Source organism: Nyctereutes procyonoides, unplaced genomic scaffold (assembly GCF_905146905.1).
Source record: "Nyctereutes procyonoides isolate TBG_1078 unplaced genomic scaffold, NYPRO_anot_genome, whole genome shotgun sequence".
Lineage (NCBI taxonomy): Eukaryota > Metazoa > Chordata > Mammalia > Carnivora > Canidae > Nyctereutes > Nyctereutes procyonoides.
In genome coordinates, this window is record NW_026575032.1 from 627,975 (window position 1) to 647,449 (window position 19,475).

The window sequence follows — 19,475 nt, forward strand, 5'->3', positions numbered from 1 at the left end:
AACAAGTGTTGGCAAGGATGTAGAAAAAAAACACCATCATACACTGTTGGTGGGAATGTAAACTGGTACAACCACTACGGAAAACAGTACTAAATTTCTTTAAAAAATTAAAAGCTACCATATGATCCAGCAAATCCACATATGGATATCTATCCAAAGTAAACAAAACACTAATTTAAAAAAAAAAAATATATATATATATACACCCCTACTTTCATTGCATGATTATTTACAATAGCCAAGATAATGGAAACAACTTAAGTGACCATGGATAGATGAATGTATAAAGAACATGCAAAATACACTATGTATATAATAGAATATTACTTAGGCACAGAAAATAAAATAAAACTAATACATTCTGAAACAAGAACAGGAGTAAAGGTAAAGCATAGGAAATGAAAATAGGAATTAATAAAGAAAACTAAAGAGATTATAACTTGGAGTCCTATCAGAAAATAGTAAGGGGTAGAGCACCTGGCTGACTCAGTTGGTAGAGCCTACAACTCTTAATCCCATGGCTATGATTTCAATCCCCACATTGAACATCGAGTTTAGTTACAAATAAAATAAAATAAAATAAAATAAATAAAATAAAATCAATAAAATAAAATAAAATAAAATAAAATAAAAAAGTTTAAAGAAAAGAGGAAGTTAGGTCATGATGACTGAAGGCAAATGTCAAGTTGTCTTATGACTAATGCAGAGAAAACAATAAAAATCTAGAAAAGTAAGCCGAGGCCATGGGAAGAGAACTCTGATGACAGGGTAACATGCATATACTATAATTTATATAACCATTGCAAATCTACTCATAATATTAGAGTACAAGAGTGACAGAGATGCACTGTGGGACAATTTATCTGGGAGGATGGATAAGTGGGAAGTAATAAGTAATAAGAATCTAATTAAATGGGGATTAAAGTAATGAAGATGAGCAATAATCAAGATGATAAGATGGTGGTAAAGGAAAGAATGACTGTGAGGGTGATGGGGCAATGTAGAGGGTGGAATCTTTAAGAACTGGCTTCTAGGTGTGCCTGTGTGGCTTAGTCAGTTGGGCTTCCAACTCTTGATTTTGGCTCAGGTCATAATCTCAGGGTTGTGAGATCAAGTCCCAAGTTGGGCTCCACACTAGGAATGGAGCCTGCTTAAGATTCTCTCTTCCTCTGCCCCTCCCCTGCTCACTCTCTCTCACTCTCTCAAAATAAAAATATAAATAATTTTTAAAAAGAACTGGCTACTATCTTAGAAAGGGACTAAGACTAAAAAAACAGATAGGGATAGGTATATGCTTCTGTCATCAACAGAAAGAGGAAACTCCAAAACGGAGGTTATCTTGGGCATAAAGAATGAAAGGTCATCCTGGGACATGCTGAATTCATTAAGTCAGAAAGATATCCAGTTAAGTATCAAATAAAGAAAACATAAATGTGAGTTTAAAGCCTGGGTTAAAGAAATAAATCATTTGGGATTTGTTGGTATACAGTTGATGACAGAAGTCATGTATGTAGCTGACACAGAGAACACAGAAGAAGTCCACAGCCAATGCATCCAGCATAACCTCCTCGGGATGGAGAGATGAAAGTATTCAGAGAAATTGGCGAAACACCTAGCAAATTATACACCAAAGATAAAGAGAATTTCAGGAAAGGTACCATGAACAAGAGTGTCAAATTTTATAGAAAAAAGGAAAAGAAAAGACTTTGCAGTTAATACAATACTGGGAAATACTGGATGACTCTTTGCTTATAAGAGCAGTTTCAACAGGGGCACCTGGGTGGCTTCAGCTCAGGACATGATCCCGGAGTCCGAAGATCAAGCCCCACATTGGGCTTCCTGCTCAGCGAGGAGTCTGCTTCTCCCTCTATCCCTCACTGCCACACCCCCCCCCATGCCTACTTTTTCTCTCTCTCTCTCTTAGTAAATCAATAAAATCTTAAAAAAAAAAAAAAAAAAAAAAAAAAAAAGAACAGTTTCAACAGAGTATGGAAGACAGAAACAAGGCCGGACAGGACTGTGGCCTGAGTGAGGAGGTAGAAAATATAATATAAGCAAAATCGTCCTCTAAGGATTCCACGTGTACAGCATGTCCAGATATACAAAAAACTCTTTAAAAAATAACCAATGAGAAATCAGATCAGCAAAATAATAATACTAATACTAATAAGGTTTTACCTTCTTGTGATTCTTGTAAACATTCCTGTGGGCAAATCCTTTTCCACAAAGCTTGCATTTGTAAGGCTTATCTTCACTGTGTATCACTTTATGGGCGCCCACTTGATCGAGCCTCTTGAAAGATTTATTACAAATCTCACAATTATAGGGTCGTTTTTCTGTGAAAAAAAAAATGAGTGGAGACAATCTCACATCTATATAAAGGTAAGGGATAAAAAGGGAAATAGCCTTACCATATATTACTTCTTATGGATAAGTCAACTAAGACATGATTGAAACAACTGAAAAAAAAATCTACTTACCAATCCATTTATGTTAGATATGTGGGCCTATTCACAGAAGAAATGTGAGCTAGTTCTTTAATATACCTATATGGTAAACTACATGTATAAAATAGCTTAAATGTGAGGATGAAATTTAAATTCAAGGAAAAAAAATCTTACTTCCAGATGAAAATTCTGCTGATAGGCATGAGTTTAAACCAGGGATACAACTTCAAACGCCATGAGTAGCCTGACAGCAATAAAAAAGTAAACGACAGACCTGCCGCCTACTCAAACAAGTGGATGCGATACAGGCACAGCTTCAATTCTCAGCAAAGACTACACACTTAAGTTGTATAAAATCCATATTTATGCAATGTTCATGTAATGTTGACCATTAGACTTAAAAATTACTGTTTGGGGATCCCTGGGTGGCGCAGCGGTTTAGCGCCTGCCTTTGGCACAGGGCGCGATCCTGGAGACCTGGGATTGAATCCCACATCGGGCTCCCGGTGCATGGAGCCTGCTTCTCCCTCTGCCTGTGTCTCTGCCTCTCTCTCTGTGTGACTATCATAAATAAATAAAAATTAAAAAAAATTACTGTTTGTTTCAAACAAAGCATATCTGAACAGATCACCAGTGTGTGATCTATATTAATTTGCCAAAATATCTTTATCTGTCTCCAAGCAAAGTAGATAGTCAAAAACACTCTGACTTCAATGGCCTCCAATTATAGACATTCTAAATCCTAGAGATTTCATAGAGCAAAATTTATTCTCAGATCTTATTTTTTAAATCTGTATAATAGACCTATCACTCAAACTTGACTTAAAATGAAAACAACGGCTTTAAAAACCTATATTCTCAAAATGTATTTATAAATTTCTCACGAACACTTATTGCTACCTTAGTTAGAATGCAATTTAGAAATTTAGAAGCTATAATTGTTGAATTCCTCCTAAAAAGTCAGACACTACGCTAGCACAATACATAATGATCTTGTTTAACCTTCACAGCAATTTTGAAAGGTAGATACCTTTTCACAGATAAAGAACAGAATCTAAGGCTCAGAAAGATTAAAAATTAAATGGTGACTCTGAAGGTCATCTAAATGATATGACTTTGATATCATTTAGTTCAACCACCTTGGCTTTATAGAAATCTAGAGAGGCTAATAAGTAACTTGTTCAAAATCACACAGCTAAAAAATTTTAAAAAATAAAATAAAAAAAATTTTTAAAAAAGTCACACAGCTAGTTTTTGGCCAACCTAGAACTAAAAGCCAGGTCTCCTGATTACTACTCTCAGAGCTCCTGAAAATGAAAAAGTGAATCTTTCATAGTGATTTCAATACAAATGGAAAAATAAATATTTTACCTGAGTGAGTGATCATATGACGTTTTAGCTGATTAGCTGAAATAAATTTCTTCATACATTCCTGACAATCAAATATCTCATGAATCTGTAAAAGGTTAAGTGGACAGTTAACTGTCAAAGCCAAATAAATTAGATAGAGCTCAAGTAAAAGTATAAACACGAGGGTAGCTTCTACTGTAAAAATTATGTATTATAATTCAGTTCTAATTTGTTCACACTGTTGTATATTAGCTGAAAATGCAATGAACATGTTATCTAGTAAAAACATATCATTAAAAGAAAATAAAGATTGTAGCACACCATTTAAATATGTGATTAGCTGACCTATTTGGTGCATGTTAAATTTCTACACTCTGTAAAAAGTTCTACCTAATTTACATTAACTCTTTTTGTTAGGCATAAATTTAGATTTGAAAATATGTAACCTCTAGGCAATAGTGTTACCTTTACAGTAGTTAAACGGTTTTAAATTTAAATGTATACAATGCAGAGCAAAACTTTAATTACCATGAAAGGCAAGAAGATATATAATTCTGAAAAACACTTAGCTCACAGTGAAATTCTTACATGAGAGGAAGACCACAATAAAAAGAAAAGTTCAAAAACCAAGTAAGTAAGAAGAGGAGGAGTAGAACCTTAACAAACAACTGGCTAAATAATTATTACAACTGAATATTAAGTTTAGCTCTTTCCCTCTCATACACTAAATCAGAGAAATCACATAGGTGGTATGAAAAGTAGAAGCCCAGCTTATTATCAGAAACAATGCGCAAAGTTCTAAGAGGAATGTACTGCAAGAAGTCTTATATTAGAAATGTCGATCACTGCAATGAACAAGAGCATCATACTGTTTTGCAGAAGATTCAAAAAGAACTTTAGTAAAGTTACATTTATGTTTCAACCTCATTAAAGTAAAGGTAAAGCTCACAATACTAAACACCAGACAAGCAAAGGCCCTTTTGCAGAAAGCCAAGGTACTATGCTTATTCCTGCAGAATAACTAGGGCCTTGTAGACTGAAGTCAGGTCAAAGTACTATAAACTGGTACAGCAATGAGTGAAGAGTGGAGGACTGGGTGGTATCCTGGTAAATGGCTCTCTTGGTCATGGATGAACTCAAGACAGAGAGGGTGAAAAGAGGAGACAAGGCAGGGGAACAAAAGCTAGGGCAAAGTTAAACAGATCCCAGGTCTACAGTCTGTGCCTTAATTCTATGGCCAACCATATGGCAAGTCTGAGGCTTCCAACCCATCTTCTGCTTCTTTGAGATCTGATTCTTGGTGAGTCAGGAAACTCATTTGGGAAAAGCAGAGAAAAGGGAGATAAGGCAGAAGCAGAACAATGTCTGCCCTCTGCTTACATACAGTGCCACCTAATCTCAATTAGTGAATATATGGAGTCCAGAAAGTACTATGATTCCTCAGAAAATAATGTGGAATCTGCATTAGTACTCAGAAAGCAAGCACTACAGAGTACAAAAGAAAAACTTTCAGCCTGAGCCATTTTAAAGACAGCCTCTTCAGTCATCAAAGACCCTTTCTGTGGCTTCGGTTGAACAACTATGTTTAAGGAGCAAGATATTGTATGTAATGTTTACTTAAAGATAGTAAGAACAGATTTATATTCTTAAACTCTTATGTTTCTGTAATATATGCCTTTTATAACAACATGCCCTTAAAAAGATGATATGCCTTCTGAATCATACATAAATGAAAATATATTTAGTTTATTTTCATTTTAATATGAAGTCTATGTTAATATATAAAATTTTTAAAATCATTCATCCATATATAAAATGTTAACTGTTAAATAAAATACTGCAGAATAGTACCATTCACTTCTTAACTCTAGTGGTTCCTGAAACATGAACTATTTTTAAAGATTCAATTGAATGAATTTTTCATCATTATAAAGTAAAATTTCACTGTACCTGAAAGTATTTTTGCATTGACCACCTTACTTACAGTGGAAAATTAAGGCCAAAACTATTTTCAAAAATCCTAAAAAAAACTTAATAAAGCAATCAAATTTCAAATGAAAATGATAGGTAATACGATTTATTTATGCCTAATGTTAAATAAAACACAATTTTAAAATGTCCAGCTTACTAATTGATATGGAGGGTAATAACTTACAATTTGAAGTTCCTAATTAAATACTTTTCAAAAAGGATCATAGTATGTTTTATTATAATATAGGATAGTATAGAGCAATGTAAGATACTCTTCTAGACTATAATGTAATTTGGCATGTTCATAGGGCACCCTCTACTGGCAAGGGTAAATACTGCAACCAAGCTCTATTAGACATTCAACATCCTCAACTCTTAAGAATACAGTAAAAAATGGGAGTCAGTAAAAGCTTCCTATGGATTCATAAAGGCTAAGTTAGAGGAGCTATGCTGTAATGAAGGAAGAATTGAGCTAATAAGGTTTTTGCATTTTGCAGAGATAACAGGAGTTCTGTGTTCTACCATCACCAAGCAATAGCTACCAAATATTCCTTGGGGAAAAGGTTCTTATGTTATAAAAAAATAAATGGAAAAGAGAACATTTTTCAGAAATATGCCCCACAACCAACTTTGCAGAAACATCCTATTTGGTAAAATCTTTCATTTGGTGAAACATCTTTAACTTCTTAAAATTCAAACAGACCAGAGATACATACAAATAAGAAGATATTTAGAAAATATCTACTCAATTGGATCTAATCTTTTTGTCTCTGAAGCCATACAGGTGAAGTGAGCAGCACAAATACTAAAATTGGAATGATACAGTGAGATTAGCAATGGTCCATGCACAAGAATTATACACAAATTCTTCAAGGGTTCCATATTTTCAAACAATCCTATAAGAAAACCATTTGGAAACTGTAAAAAAAAGTCTCATGGCACTTAGAGAAAAAATTAAAAGGCACAGATCATCCCAAGTCACATTTAATAAAAGAGAGAACAGGAGTCCAATGTTAAAGGGAATGTTAGGGACCAAAGAAGACACCCAAAATCCTCACTTTCCACTACTTGTTACGTTATTTCCCAAGAATCAAAATCACCCAACATTTAAAATATAACCTCAGACATCTTTGCAATCTAACTATCTCATGTGTTTATAGATTAAATCCATGCCACATGGTTAGAGCTATTAGAGTGAATATCATATGAACGTTAAAGCCCATCAGATTACTTTGGAATATACCAATATACAAATAAAGAGATAAATTCATTTTGTAAACCACAAGAAAAGTAAAATTTTACATTCACTAGTACCATCTCCTCTCTTCTTCAATATTAAGTCACTAAAGAAAATATGTTCATAGATCTTCTGAAAAAAATGTGAAATTAAAAATAATCATCCATATTTATTACAATATAAGATAGTTTGATATAATACTAATCTTTCTAAAGGGCTATAATAAGAACAAAAATCTAAATTCTACTTTAATTCTATTCTATTATAAATTCTATTAACTAATGTTGTTAGGGTTAATAACTACAATGTATTTTTCAGGTTGACTTTCCACATTAAAATAGCTAAAAGCTTTATGCTTATTACAAAATGTATTAAATTAGTTTTCTGCTAATATAAGCATTCATTTTCCCTGCTAACAACACTTTGACATACTTGTACATTATTTTAAGTTCTTCAGAATAATGAAGCTCTTGTCTTTGTTTTGCCAGACTTAACTATACTATGCATCCATTTTATTTTTTATGCATCCATTTTAATAGCTAAATGCCACTGCAGAGCATATTATAAATACACAAAACTGTATGTTTTCATAAAATATATGGTATTTCCTGAGCAAACAGCAACTAACAAAGCTTGAAACTAAAGTGACATGTTGCAGTGAAAGGCTCAGCTAGACCTAATACTTTGCACTGGAGAAATACTTCTACTAATTCTGAACAAGAAACAACTCAAAATATATTTTTGCAAGAGTTTACTTTTCTGCATATTAGTCATAAATTTTAGAATATGTTAGTGTATAAATTAATGACAAAGCACTGGCTTTACAATAAAAAAAGCAACTAAAAATTTTCATGGCTGACACTATAAATGGCTAAAAGATCTTATACTCTGATGAGCATTAATCTTTATCTTACTGACCTTTCTATGTTCTTGTAGGCTTGATGGTGAAGAACACTTTTTATTGCACACTGAACATACGAGCTTTTTCTTAGGATCTCCTAAAATGCAAATAAAATGCCATCATGATTTATTTTATTTTTTTTTAATTTTTATTTATTTATGATAGGCACACAGTGAGAGAGAGAGAGGCAGAGACACAGGCAGAGGGAGAAGAAGGCTCCATGCACCGGGAGCCCGACGTGGGATTCGATCCCGGGTCTCCAGGATCGCGCCCTGGGCCAAAGGCAGGCGCCAAACCACTGCGCCACCCAGGGATCCCGCCATCATGATTTAAATGAGAATATTAAGAGGAACATCAGATACAATGTTTCTAGGTGATATATAATTTCTAAACAGGTATTTCATCTTCTTAGAATTCCAAAACTTTCAGTGTTATATCCATTAAAACTGAATTTTAAATTCTTCTTTTTTTTTAAGATTTTATTTATTTATTCATGAGAGACACAGAGAGAGAGGCAGAGACATAGGCAGAGGGAGAAGCAGACTTCTTGCAGGGATCCTGATGTGGGCAGGACTCGATCCTAGGACCCCGGGATCACACCCTGAGCCAAAGGCAGACACTCAGCCACTGAGCGCCCCAGGTGCCCCTAAATTCTTTCTTCTTAAATTTGAAAAATATTCGCCATGATATACCACCTTCTACATAGATAAAATAGGTCTTTCACTTTTCCATAAACTAATGTAAAATTAAAAGAGTTTTGCACAAATTACATGAAAAATTTTACTTGAAATTAATCAAATATATTTATACAAATGTGGATTTATTAACTTACAAGTTGATTTTGCTAATTGCTTTAAATTTTAACAACATTTCATTTAATCATCTGGGTTTTCTAAGATATAATTCATAGATTATTCTTTCTAACACTAGATTCCTATAGAATCTATGAGCATACACTCTCTCGTGTTAATATTAAAAATCAGAATAAAATCTAATCAAGTAAAATAAAACATTATACTGGTATTCATATCAGTATACAAATTAAAATACAATATTGTTTTCTTACATAGTGATTATAGTAGCTTATTTCATATTTCAAATTTCAAGTGGTTCTAGAAATGAAGACTCAATAAAACAGTTTTTAAAATATGATGTAATAACAGTATCATCTGTGTACTACCACAAATAACTAGAGTGTTTTTTCAATTTTTAATTAATTTCAAATATACAAAAAGTAAACAAATGATACAATGAATCACCATGTATCCATCACCTGGCCCCAATAGTGACAAATCGAGGGCTATCCCTGCCCCAACCTCAACCCCATCTACTCAACCATTTCTCTATTATTTTGAAAAAAATCCAAAATAAGTTTTAAAAAGTATTACAAAATGTTTTTATCATAGGACTGTGCTTATGAAAGAAAAACACTTCTGAAAAAGAAAATTATGAATTTTTGTCTCCTTCAAGTTACTTATTTCATATAATACACTATTTTTAGCATACTGAATATTAGAACCAAGAAATTTTTTCCTTGTGACTGACAAGCAAATATGGCTATTAAAGGAGAAAATTCTCCTAAGCAAAATGAGTATCTCTGTACATATAGACTGAATACACAACATGCCACTGAGAAAGAATATTTTCTAGGTCCCACTAGCTGTCACTTCCTTCAATCCATAGTCTTTTATTGTTCTATTTTATCCTTCGTACCAGTTGTCCTTGAGACTAGACCCTATCCTTTCCAAACACTTAAGTGAGAGCCTGAGGGAGAGAAGAAAGAACTGAGACATCCCCAACCACATCTCTTACTTTAGCTCCATCTTCCTGCCACTGTCCCTGCAGCCAGAATCAGAGGCAATAAATACATCATAACCCCATCCCTATTCTTCAACCTTTTCTCTCCTCCTCATGCCTTTCTGTTTTTCAGCCTAGAACAGAAATACTAGTTTCTGTGAGAGAAAAAAAATTTTTTAAAAGCTTATGACAATGTGCCTGAGAGTGTAGATAGATATTATCTCCCATAAATACAAAAACTCTCAGTTTTAGCATCCACAGAATCTAAGCAAAAGAAAAAAAATGGAAGTGGGTTAAGGAAGTCAGCCCTAAAAAAAAAAAAAAAAAAAAAAAAAAAAAAAAAAAAAGGAAGTCAGCCCTCTTCACTTCCTATTTCCTCCTGGGTAACTGTGAAGGTCCTTAGGACTCCAGCTTCCCTAGGTTGAAAAACAACAGCACCTACAAAGCCATAACTAGACTTTGTACTATTTTAGTTTTGCTATATTCAGGTAAGTCTGAATTTTTTACTTTCAGATTCAACTTACAAAAGTATGCAGGAACACATTATTTACAACTGTAGGAGACATATGAGAAATTAATACAATTGCACTGAATACAGAGTCACCTAAGTATCGTGAGTTTCAGTACAATGTGGGTTAAGTATGCTCCCAGGCATTCTAAAGTCATGCGTGTAAACATTGCTTTGTTTGCTATTCTGAAGGTGGAATATTCTTTCTCCAAATGTCTGTGTATCTCACAGAAGAAAGGGGAGAAGCAAGAGAGAGTTGTGAATGAGAGACAGACTGTGTACTAATCCCAACAAAGCTATGTATAGTAATCCCTGATTAAATATGTACGTTCCATATTTTGTATGTTTCCACATAGAAACATAGAAATATTAAAAATTTCCTTTTATAAATTATTTCCTACAAAGTCACATGAGTTTCCAGAATCAGTAATATTATAATATCCAAGGCCAATTACAAGAAGCCTTAAAGAAATTATGCTTATAACATAGCCTGAAAACCACATGCTCAATAACAAGAATGCAAGTTTCCAGAGTTTCAATATGCATCTGGTTTTTTACTTAGTTCAGCAAAGTTAACTTTAAAAATGACATGAAAGATTTGTTATAATACATTGCAGACAGAGATGGAGAAAATTAAGAACAGCATTTTAAACATAACAGCTTAAAAAAAAACGATCAAGACAAGTCTATCAAAAAATTATGCTTGCCTTTTGTAAGCATAGGAAAGGCCCAAGTATAATGAATTCAGAAAAATGCCATCTTCCCTAAATCAGCCACATATTCTTCTAAAGGGAAAAAAAGAAGTCAGAACACTGTAGAGTCCTACTGATATCACTGTGAAGCTATATTTTGCAAGGCCTTGCTTTCTACCTCCCAGAGCTTTCATATACAGCTCAGACTTAATATGCAGCCCAAACAGGGATGCCAGGTGGGAGCCAGTAGTCACACTAATACTGGCTTCTATACAACTTTAACATTAAAGGAGATACTTTTTGGAAAATGAGCAGAGCATACAGAAGCTGACTACTGACTATCCTGTTCTGGGTGTGAGAGTAAGTAAGATGGAAGAAGAGAAACCCACTTTCCTCATATCCAGAAAAACATTTTTCCACACATTTCCCAGAAACACACAGGATATGAGGAGTTCCACAAACATTGGCCTCCTTTAAGGAAAAGATACTGAGGAAGTAAAAAGTTAACTCTGATGATACAGCCATCTGTTGAACTCAGGGCAATAGATTCTATCCCTAAACCAAACTACATTTTTACCATGTGCTAAACAGATACAATCTAAGTGATAGTCAAATCTGTATTTGTTTTAATGTTTAGCTGGCCATTAGAAGGAATTCACAGAGTGCCTGCTTTATTAATCCAAATACATTCAACTCCCATGTCAAAATGCAGTTAGTAATTTTCTCCAATATAGGAGAAATATAAATTAAAAATGGAATTTCACTGTAAAAATATTAAGGCACAAGAGTACCCTGAGTTCACATTTCACCTTTAAATTGTTATTTAAAAATATTAATTCTTAATACACCTGCCGACCAAGCTCAAGTAGGTTCTAGCTTAGGTTTCTGGCTCTGATGACTTCAGACAAGGAAAAATGACAAATACTACTGAAATCAACTTGAAAAAGAAATAGTGTTCAGTAAAAGAAAAAAGTCAAAAGTCGACAGCCAGAGCCTCACATCTGTGTGAGTACAATGCAAAAGCAAGCTCTCTCCTCAAGAACAAGAATTATAAACAGATCACTGCAGCCTGGGGAGAGGAGGCCCCTTTAAAAGTGACCCTGCAGGGACTTCTCACCAGCATGGACGTTTTCCTGGTGTCTTCTGAGGGCATCCTTGCTCTTCAGCCTCTTCCCACAGCTGTCCGCCTTGCACACAAACCTGGCATCCCCCCGGCAGGTCTCCTGGTGCTGCTCAAAACTGCAAGACAACCAGGAATAGGGAAAAGGGTGAAGAGAAAGTGAAGATCTATTGAAATAATTCTTAAGCCTAATCATGGCAGGCTTTTGCAATGCATGCTCTCTAGCAGAGTTTGTGGGTCATTTCATGCATTACCTGAGCAGGTGAAAAGGAAAGTACTTAAATTCCCCCAGCAGCCCTATGATACTAAATCGCAACAAAGTTCGGACAGCACGCATGCTAAAAATGACCCACAACTATATAACAGACATCTGAGAACTCAGACACAAAACCTCGATGCTGAACTGAAGGAAGAATTGCAAACAGAGCACTGAAAACTTCGTGAAGAATCCTTCAAACTGCTTTTCACTGTGCACTGAAGAACACTAAGGGGAAATAGGAAAAAAAAGAAAGAAAGAAACAAAAAGAAATAAAAACTGGAAGCATAAGACAAAAACCTATGAAAATCTACTTTAAATAAAATTTTCTTTGTGATCTCGTTTTCATTCTGTCTTTTGGCCTTTGAAATTTTTAGTAGTACCTCATTTAACTGTAAGACCCAGCTCAGCAAAATAATCTTTGGTGTATCTTCAATAAAAGCTGACTAGAATGCAATTGTAAAGTCTATTCACTGAAAAGTATATAGCCTGTTGCTTTTTTTTTCAAGAGTCTAGGACAGAATTTCCAAATGTTGAATCTCTTGCTATTATAAAAGTTTAAGTTTTGAGCAGGAATTGTTCATTTCAAATTTCATAATCCAAGTAGATGCATATATGAAAATCATCTTAATATAAAATATAGCATGTTTCAGAATTTTACTTTAATGAATAAAAAGATGAAACATTAAGTCTCTATGAAAGATTTCTTGCTCATACACAAGGTGGCATTCTTAAAATAAAATTATATGTATCTACTCACTTTCAATTATTAATGACACTGTAAAAATATTTAAGTAAAAAGATAACTCTATGCTATTAATAAAAATATTCAAAATAATGTGTGCAGAGCAATGTGTGGTATCATTTAATTCATCCTAATATTGTTCCTCCTACACTGTTATGAAATAAACAGTGCTTCTTCCCCCAAAATGTCGCTGTATTCCTTATACTCTGAACCCTCTCCATTTCTTAAACTTTTCTTTTACTGATTTCAGAGGGATATCATATGCAGACAACTAAAACTTGATCTGCAGCCTCCAAGCACTAACTAAATTATGCATAACTGAATTTCAGATTAGGAAGCCAATGAGCTTGATATTTAATGGCAAGTAATTAAATGGGCAAAGAGTTATTACCATAAACAATGTTTACTTGTTGAAATTCATAATCAGGACATTTCAAAAATCAACATGTTATATGAAGAAAAGATAAATTAATGACAATGACAATACAGAATGCTTATTTTCTTCTCTCCCTCTGTCTCTTTCACAAACACACACATATACACACACACACGCACTCACGCACTGGTTAGAAACTAAAACGAATCAAATGGAATAGTTAAAAAAGTGTTAACTTAGAATTTTAGATACTCTTTGCTGTACGCACTGTCTTTGCAAAGCCTGCTTAACTGGGAATTTCTTCCCACAGTTCTTGCACTTAAATTCTTTCTCTTCGGTAGGTTTCTGGTGTAATGTCTGAAGATGCTCAGCAAGAATTTCCTCACTGGTAAAACTCGAGTCACACTGGGGACAAGCATAGTCCTCTTTACAGTCAAGGCAATCTGCACATTTACAAGGAAACAGACTTATAAGACAAAGATTAAGAGCCAATTTTATCCTCATTTTAAAATCAAAATTAATTGTGCTTAATAGTATCAGAATAGTAAATGCTTATTATCTCTACCAGTATTAATAATGTTATCCACGAAAAGTAATAGGAAGTATCACCAAAGAAAAATGCATTATCTTTTAATTCATTTCTCTTGTGTGTCAGCAAATTAATACAAAACCAAAATCAATTTTTAATTTGCCCTGTCATGTTAACTTTTTACATCAAAGAGTTATTACAAATGTCGAATGAGAAAGCAAAAGTTTTCCCTGAAACAGGTCATCTTGAGTTCATTGAGTACACAAAGAGAAAAAAATCCAACCAAGGCAAACTATGTGGAATTACCAAGGGGAATCTCACATATATGTGAAAAAGACCACGGTCATAAAAACAGCACTCATTATGGCAGGTGTAGTCAGGCTCTACTGTGTCTCTAGCTTGTCAGTCCCTATGGACTGTCACAGCTTCACCCAAATCTCTCAAAGTGCACTATTTACATTATGGATTTTTTCTGATTATTAAATAAAATTAGATTTAGAAAATAAGAAAGTAAAAATGACTAATAATCCCATAATAGACAACCACTTAATATATTCTCACATCCGATTTGTCTTTTGTCCATTCCTATTGTATACACAGTCTAACTACAGTTATGATCATACTTTTTATGCAATTTCATCTGTTGCTCTTTTTTTTCATTTGACATTTTCTCAATTCAAAAAAGAAAACGTAAGGTACTATATTTACTTAACTAAAACTCTCTATTGTTTGACATTTGAGCAGACTTTTTCTTTCTTTTGTGTTGTCAGTTTGTTCTGTGTTTTGGGTTTCTATTGGGGGGTTGCTTTTATTAAATAAAAACTGGTTTCTAAAATAAAAATAACAATAATGTAACTACCTAATTCATATATTTTAAAAATCTGTTTAAGTTTCTGTGGATTGTTTTTACAAAAGTAATGGAATTTAATATTTGTTAACTAAAGAAAAATTGAGATAATAGGTAAGCAAGAGACTCATTTTTAAGCTAAAACAGCGGACACAATAATAACACACCTGGCGGGGGTGGGGGTTGACGTTAAAAGAGTAAATACAAAAAGTATTTAGAATACAAAAAGTACATCATAGGAAATGTAGTCAATAATATTGTAATTTGCATAAATAAATACCCCCCAAAAAGAAAACACAGAAATAATCCACATCACCCAAAGTCTGAAATTCAAAACAGCAAAATGCATATTTGAAAGAAGAGAAAGCCTGTCTACATCTTCCGCTTACATAATCCAAGTAAAATAAAGAAGCAGAAGCAGAAGCTGGCAATACGGGGAATGCTTACACTTTCTCAGCCAGCAGTAACATACAGTTAGAAGAGAAAATTCATATGAAAGACATTATTACCCTGAGGACTAAAGAAACTGGTGTCACTTCTGAAGTGGCTTCACTACACAAAATGAAAAAATACTCTCTGGTATTTACTCTCTGGTAAATTTCGGCCTATTACAAAATCTCAATACCTATAACATCATTCATATTTCTTTCAAACCCCATCAGGAGTAAAACACCACGAAACGGAAACAAGTCTCCATAATAATTGATTATTCCCCAGCAGATGGCAAACAAGAGACATCTCCTGGATTGCAGGACTGATCCAAGGAAGTCAAACTTAGAGTCAACACACTGTTTTTGGTTACCCGACTGAAACAACCTAACAATAGTGCAGGCCTCTACAATCAGAACAGAGAGAGCTTTCCAGAAGCTACAGATTCTCTAAGGATCCTGGGCCCAGGAATAATCCCATAGGGCCCATGCAGCAGTGCTCTCTCTATACCTCTGCACTCGCCTTTCCCCGTGTGCAGATGAGAAAGTAAAGTCTCCAAAAGTCAGTGACTTGCTCAGTTACAAGCCTGATTAGTGGCAGATTCAGTGCTGGAGGGCAAAAATCCTCCTTACTCGCCACTGGAGCAGACCAGTAGGAACAGTGAGAGCCAGGAGCTGGTGCTGACCATAGCAGTCCTGCAGGCACATCTATCACCCACGCCCAGCTCTCTCCTCCTGCTGGAAGAAAGATGGGTTTACAGCTGGATATTCTCTGACAGTAGTTTTGACAAAAACTATCTTGACAACACCCTATTATAATGCATCTATATAATTCAACCCCACTTCAAACTTTATTTCCCCTACAACTTCCATTCTCTCAAATCCCAGTTAGAGGCAATACCTTTTCTGCCAGCTGTTGATTGTCCTTTAGAATTTTTAACTTCCCCTTCTTTGATCATTGTCATAATTTGCTGTTCTTCCTCATCGGCCTCCATGTCACTGTCCAGGTAGCCAATCAGAAGCTCTGTGTCTGTTTCTATATCTTCAACTGCCAAATAGAAAATGTTTTCTCCTTCCTGAGACAAAATTAAGAAATATATTGTTGTATGACAAAAATATCTCGATAATTTTAAAAATGCTGAACCATTCATTTAGTTTTTTTTAAGATTTTATATATTTATTTATTCATGAGAGACACAGAGAGACAGACAGAGGCAGAGACACAGGCAGAGGGAGAAGCAGGCTCCATGCAGGGAGTCCGATGTGGGACTCGATCCCGGGTCTCCAGGATCAGGCCCTGGGCCAAAGGCAGACTCTAAACTGCTGAGCCACCCAGGCTGCCCTATTCTTTTGTTTCTAATAGTGATTAAGAAATCATTTTAAGATACATTGAGTACCAGGTGCCCATTAAAAATTACTATCGGTATTTTTTTTACATTTCCAACTGATCTAGATACTGAAAAAGGAAACTGACAACATTCAGTTACCTGGCAAATAAAATACAAATATATATTACAAATAGTGACATTAATATATATCAAAGGAAAGGCTAATTATCTAACTTTCTAAAAGTGAATTTCACATCATTAATTTGCCCAATGCAGTAACATCTTGTGGACAAGGCCTGTAAATGCAGCAAAAAGAAGTTTATTAAGTAATGGTGTCATTTCTGCATCTAGAGAACAACATACTATCGGTGATCTAATTATGATTAATATTAAATTTAAACTAGAATATTAAAATTAAGCTAGAACTTTCACGTTATTAGACAGGGGAACTGCAAACGAACCTTAAAAGAATTTCCAAAACCCTGGTCCAGAAAGAAAACAAAGATCAGGCACCTGAGAGGTTCAAAGAATTGACTGAATCATCATGTGTACCTAAATTCCACTAAAATGACAGGAGAGCAGAAAAGAAGTTCCATTATCAACACACAAAAAATTTTAGAAAAGTCTATAAGATTAGAAATCAGGGTTGAAATGATAGATAACCACTGCAGAAGAAATCTCAACCCATAACAGACACAAGAAAAAGGTTACAAAGAAGAACCTACTTCCCAAGGAAACCCCAGAGAAACTTCACACTTGGAATGAACTGGTACACAAAACCCCTCTGGGCCTTCGGCCAATCACCAGGGAGGCCAGAACTGGGGCTGCTTAGCTTGCTGTCCCCAAGAGAAACACCCAGAACTGCTGTCTTTTACATAGTTGAGGATTTGTTCTGGGAATTCCTTGTTTGGCTGCTGAGGATAAAGAGAAGCAAAGCATAGCCTGAATTTATTGAACCTTGGTGGTAGGCAAGGGGAGGAAAGGACGAGGACAGTAAGCTCCACCAAGGAGTGAAATTCAATAAGGGAGAGAACACAGAACAAAGCCTTCTCTCCCTTGGCATTATCACCACACTCCACACTCCTGTGAAGGAGGAGGAGACAGAGGAGGGGGAAGAGGTAAGGTGAGTGGGAGAAGGGGGAGGGGAGGAAGAGGAACCTATAGTGTGTGTGTGTGTGTGTGTGTGTGTGTGTGTGTGTGTGTGTGTACACAAGCAGAATCCTTGTGAAAAGTTGGAAAAATATGCATCAGACTGTTAACAGTTATCATTTGGAGGCTGGGAGAAAAAGTAGTCCATATTCAATACGGTTTTAGGGTTTTTTGTTTTGGTTTTTACAATGAACAGAATCTTTGTAATTTTTAAAACAATATATATTAGAAAATTCCATGGAAGAGACAGAAATGATGATCATATTCATCATTTCTGGGCAAGAAAGACTTGATGTAAAAGTTCAAAGCACTGAAGCAAATCTAACCATCAGCTACAGTTAATTAAAGGATGTTCCTGTAATAGTTAAAGCATCCTTGGAAGTGTTTTAATACCAAACCTCCAGAAACTATAAAGTTATTTGTAATTAAGAACATAATTAACTTCTATACAATTGTTACTTTTTTGTGCAAAAAAATAAAAAACAACACACTCAGCAAAAGAGAGGTCTCTTTCTAAATTAACTCAAAGTGGTAATTTCCAGGGTTTGGAAACCACTTACTAAGAGTTACCCAAAACAACAAAGGACTCCCCTAATGAAAATTTCAGAAGACAATCATAAATCTTAATACTTATCTGATCAATACCCAAGAAATTTAATTGAAATGTCTTTCCAGAATATTAATCATTAGTTTCATGATGGCCTTCATAGCAGCAAGAAAAGATAATAATTTTTAATTTTAAAACATGGTAACATTAACTGCAATCATAAAACACAGCATGCCTATTTAGGGGCTCCATAACAAAAGAAAATTTTAATATACCAGTTAAAACCTCAATTTAGTAAGAGTAATAATAGCATTATAGCCACCAAGGACCAACCACATGTTTTGTCTGTTTGCCAAGATATGGTAAGAAGAGAAATGTCATTACAGGTATTTCTCCAATCTATTTATTTAATAGAAATCTCTAGGTACCTTTCTAAATATAATTCCTACCACTGCCCAAAATCTCCCCCTTCATTCACTACCACAATAGCTTTCAGAACTATCCCTAAATTTCTCTAATTTAATCACATAACAACTCTTCATTATATTGTTCGCTGTCAAAACTTCCCATTGTCAGAACCTGCCAGATTCCTAATCCCTGGAGCTCTTTTCAGCTCTTGGGGCAATACTCCTCAACTGTAGGCTCACCCCCAGGCCTAATTCTGTGCCCTTTGGCAAGGATTTAAAGGGTGTTGACCCAACATCCTGGGAACTCAGCAAGTCCCCATTGTCATTAGCCTGGTTCTGCCCTGGTATTCCAGCTTTGGTGACTACTTTGGTATTCTGATCCTGAAATTTACCTCTCTTATTCTAGCTATCAATTTCTGGTCATCGAGTTTGTGGCTTATTCTCCTGAACATAGTTCCCTCCATTAGAGTCACCCTTTACATTTACATTTTAGGAGTTAACCCCTTCCTAAACTCTGCCTGGAGTCTGGGGTCCTGCTTATGGTTCCTGTTATGGGCTCCAGGTGATTTTGTTGAAAATGCTTGAGCTGGGGGCACCCAGGGTGGCTCAGTCAGTTGAACATCATCAGACTCTTGGTTTGCACTCAGGTTACAATCACAGGGTCCTGAGATTAGGTTCTCCTGTCAAGCTCTGTGCTCAGCACAGTCAGCCTGACCCTCTCCCCCCCCGTTCTGCTCCTCTCCCTGCTTAATCTCTCGCTCTCAAATAAATAAATAAAGTCTTTTTAAAAAAAATGCCTTAGCTGGGATGCCTGGGTGGCTCAGTGGGTGAGCGTTTGCC

At 35.0% G+C, this 19,475-nt stretch overlaps 1 protein-coding gene and 1 non-coding gene across 6 annotated transcripts in view; one reads left to right on the forward strand and one right to left on the reverse strand.

The window, feature by feature from the left end:
- PRDM5 (PR/SET domain 5) overlaps positions 1-19,475 on the reverse strand; it is a 201,097-nt gene that overhangs the window by 90,898 nt on the left and 90,724 nt on the right. For 3 of the 5 annotated variants that reach the window (XM_055317113.1, XM_055317110.1, XM_055317112.1), the window contains 7 exons: positions 16,106-16,280; positions 13,669-13,843; positions 12,415-12,507; positions 12,021-12,142; positions 7,924-8,003; positions 3,819-3,903; positions 2,179-2,336 (listed from right to left, as the gene is read on the reverse strand). In XM_055317113.1, the coding sequence (XP_055173088.1) occupies positions 2,179-2,336; positions 3,819-3,903; positions 7,924-8,003; positions 12,021-12,142; positions 12,415-12,507; positions 13,669-13,843; positions 16,106-16,280 (888 nt within the window). The remainder of the gene's footprint in view (positions 1-2,178; positions 2,337-3,818; positions 3,904-7,923; positions 8,004-12,020; positions 12,143-12,414; positions 12,508-13,668; positions 13,844-16,105; positions 16,281-19,475) is intronic. The other 2 variants (XM_055317114.1, XM_055317115.1) reach the window with 1 other exon arrangement.
- On the forward strand, positions 6,553-6,656 carry LOC129504446 (U6 spliceosomal RNA). Its single transcript, XR_008663364.1, has one exon. It is a non-coding gene; the product is annotated as a U6 spliceosomal RNA (small nuclear RNA).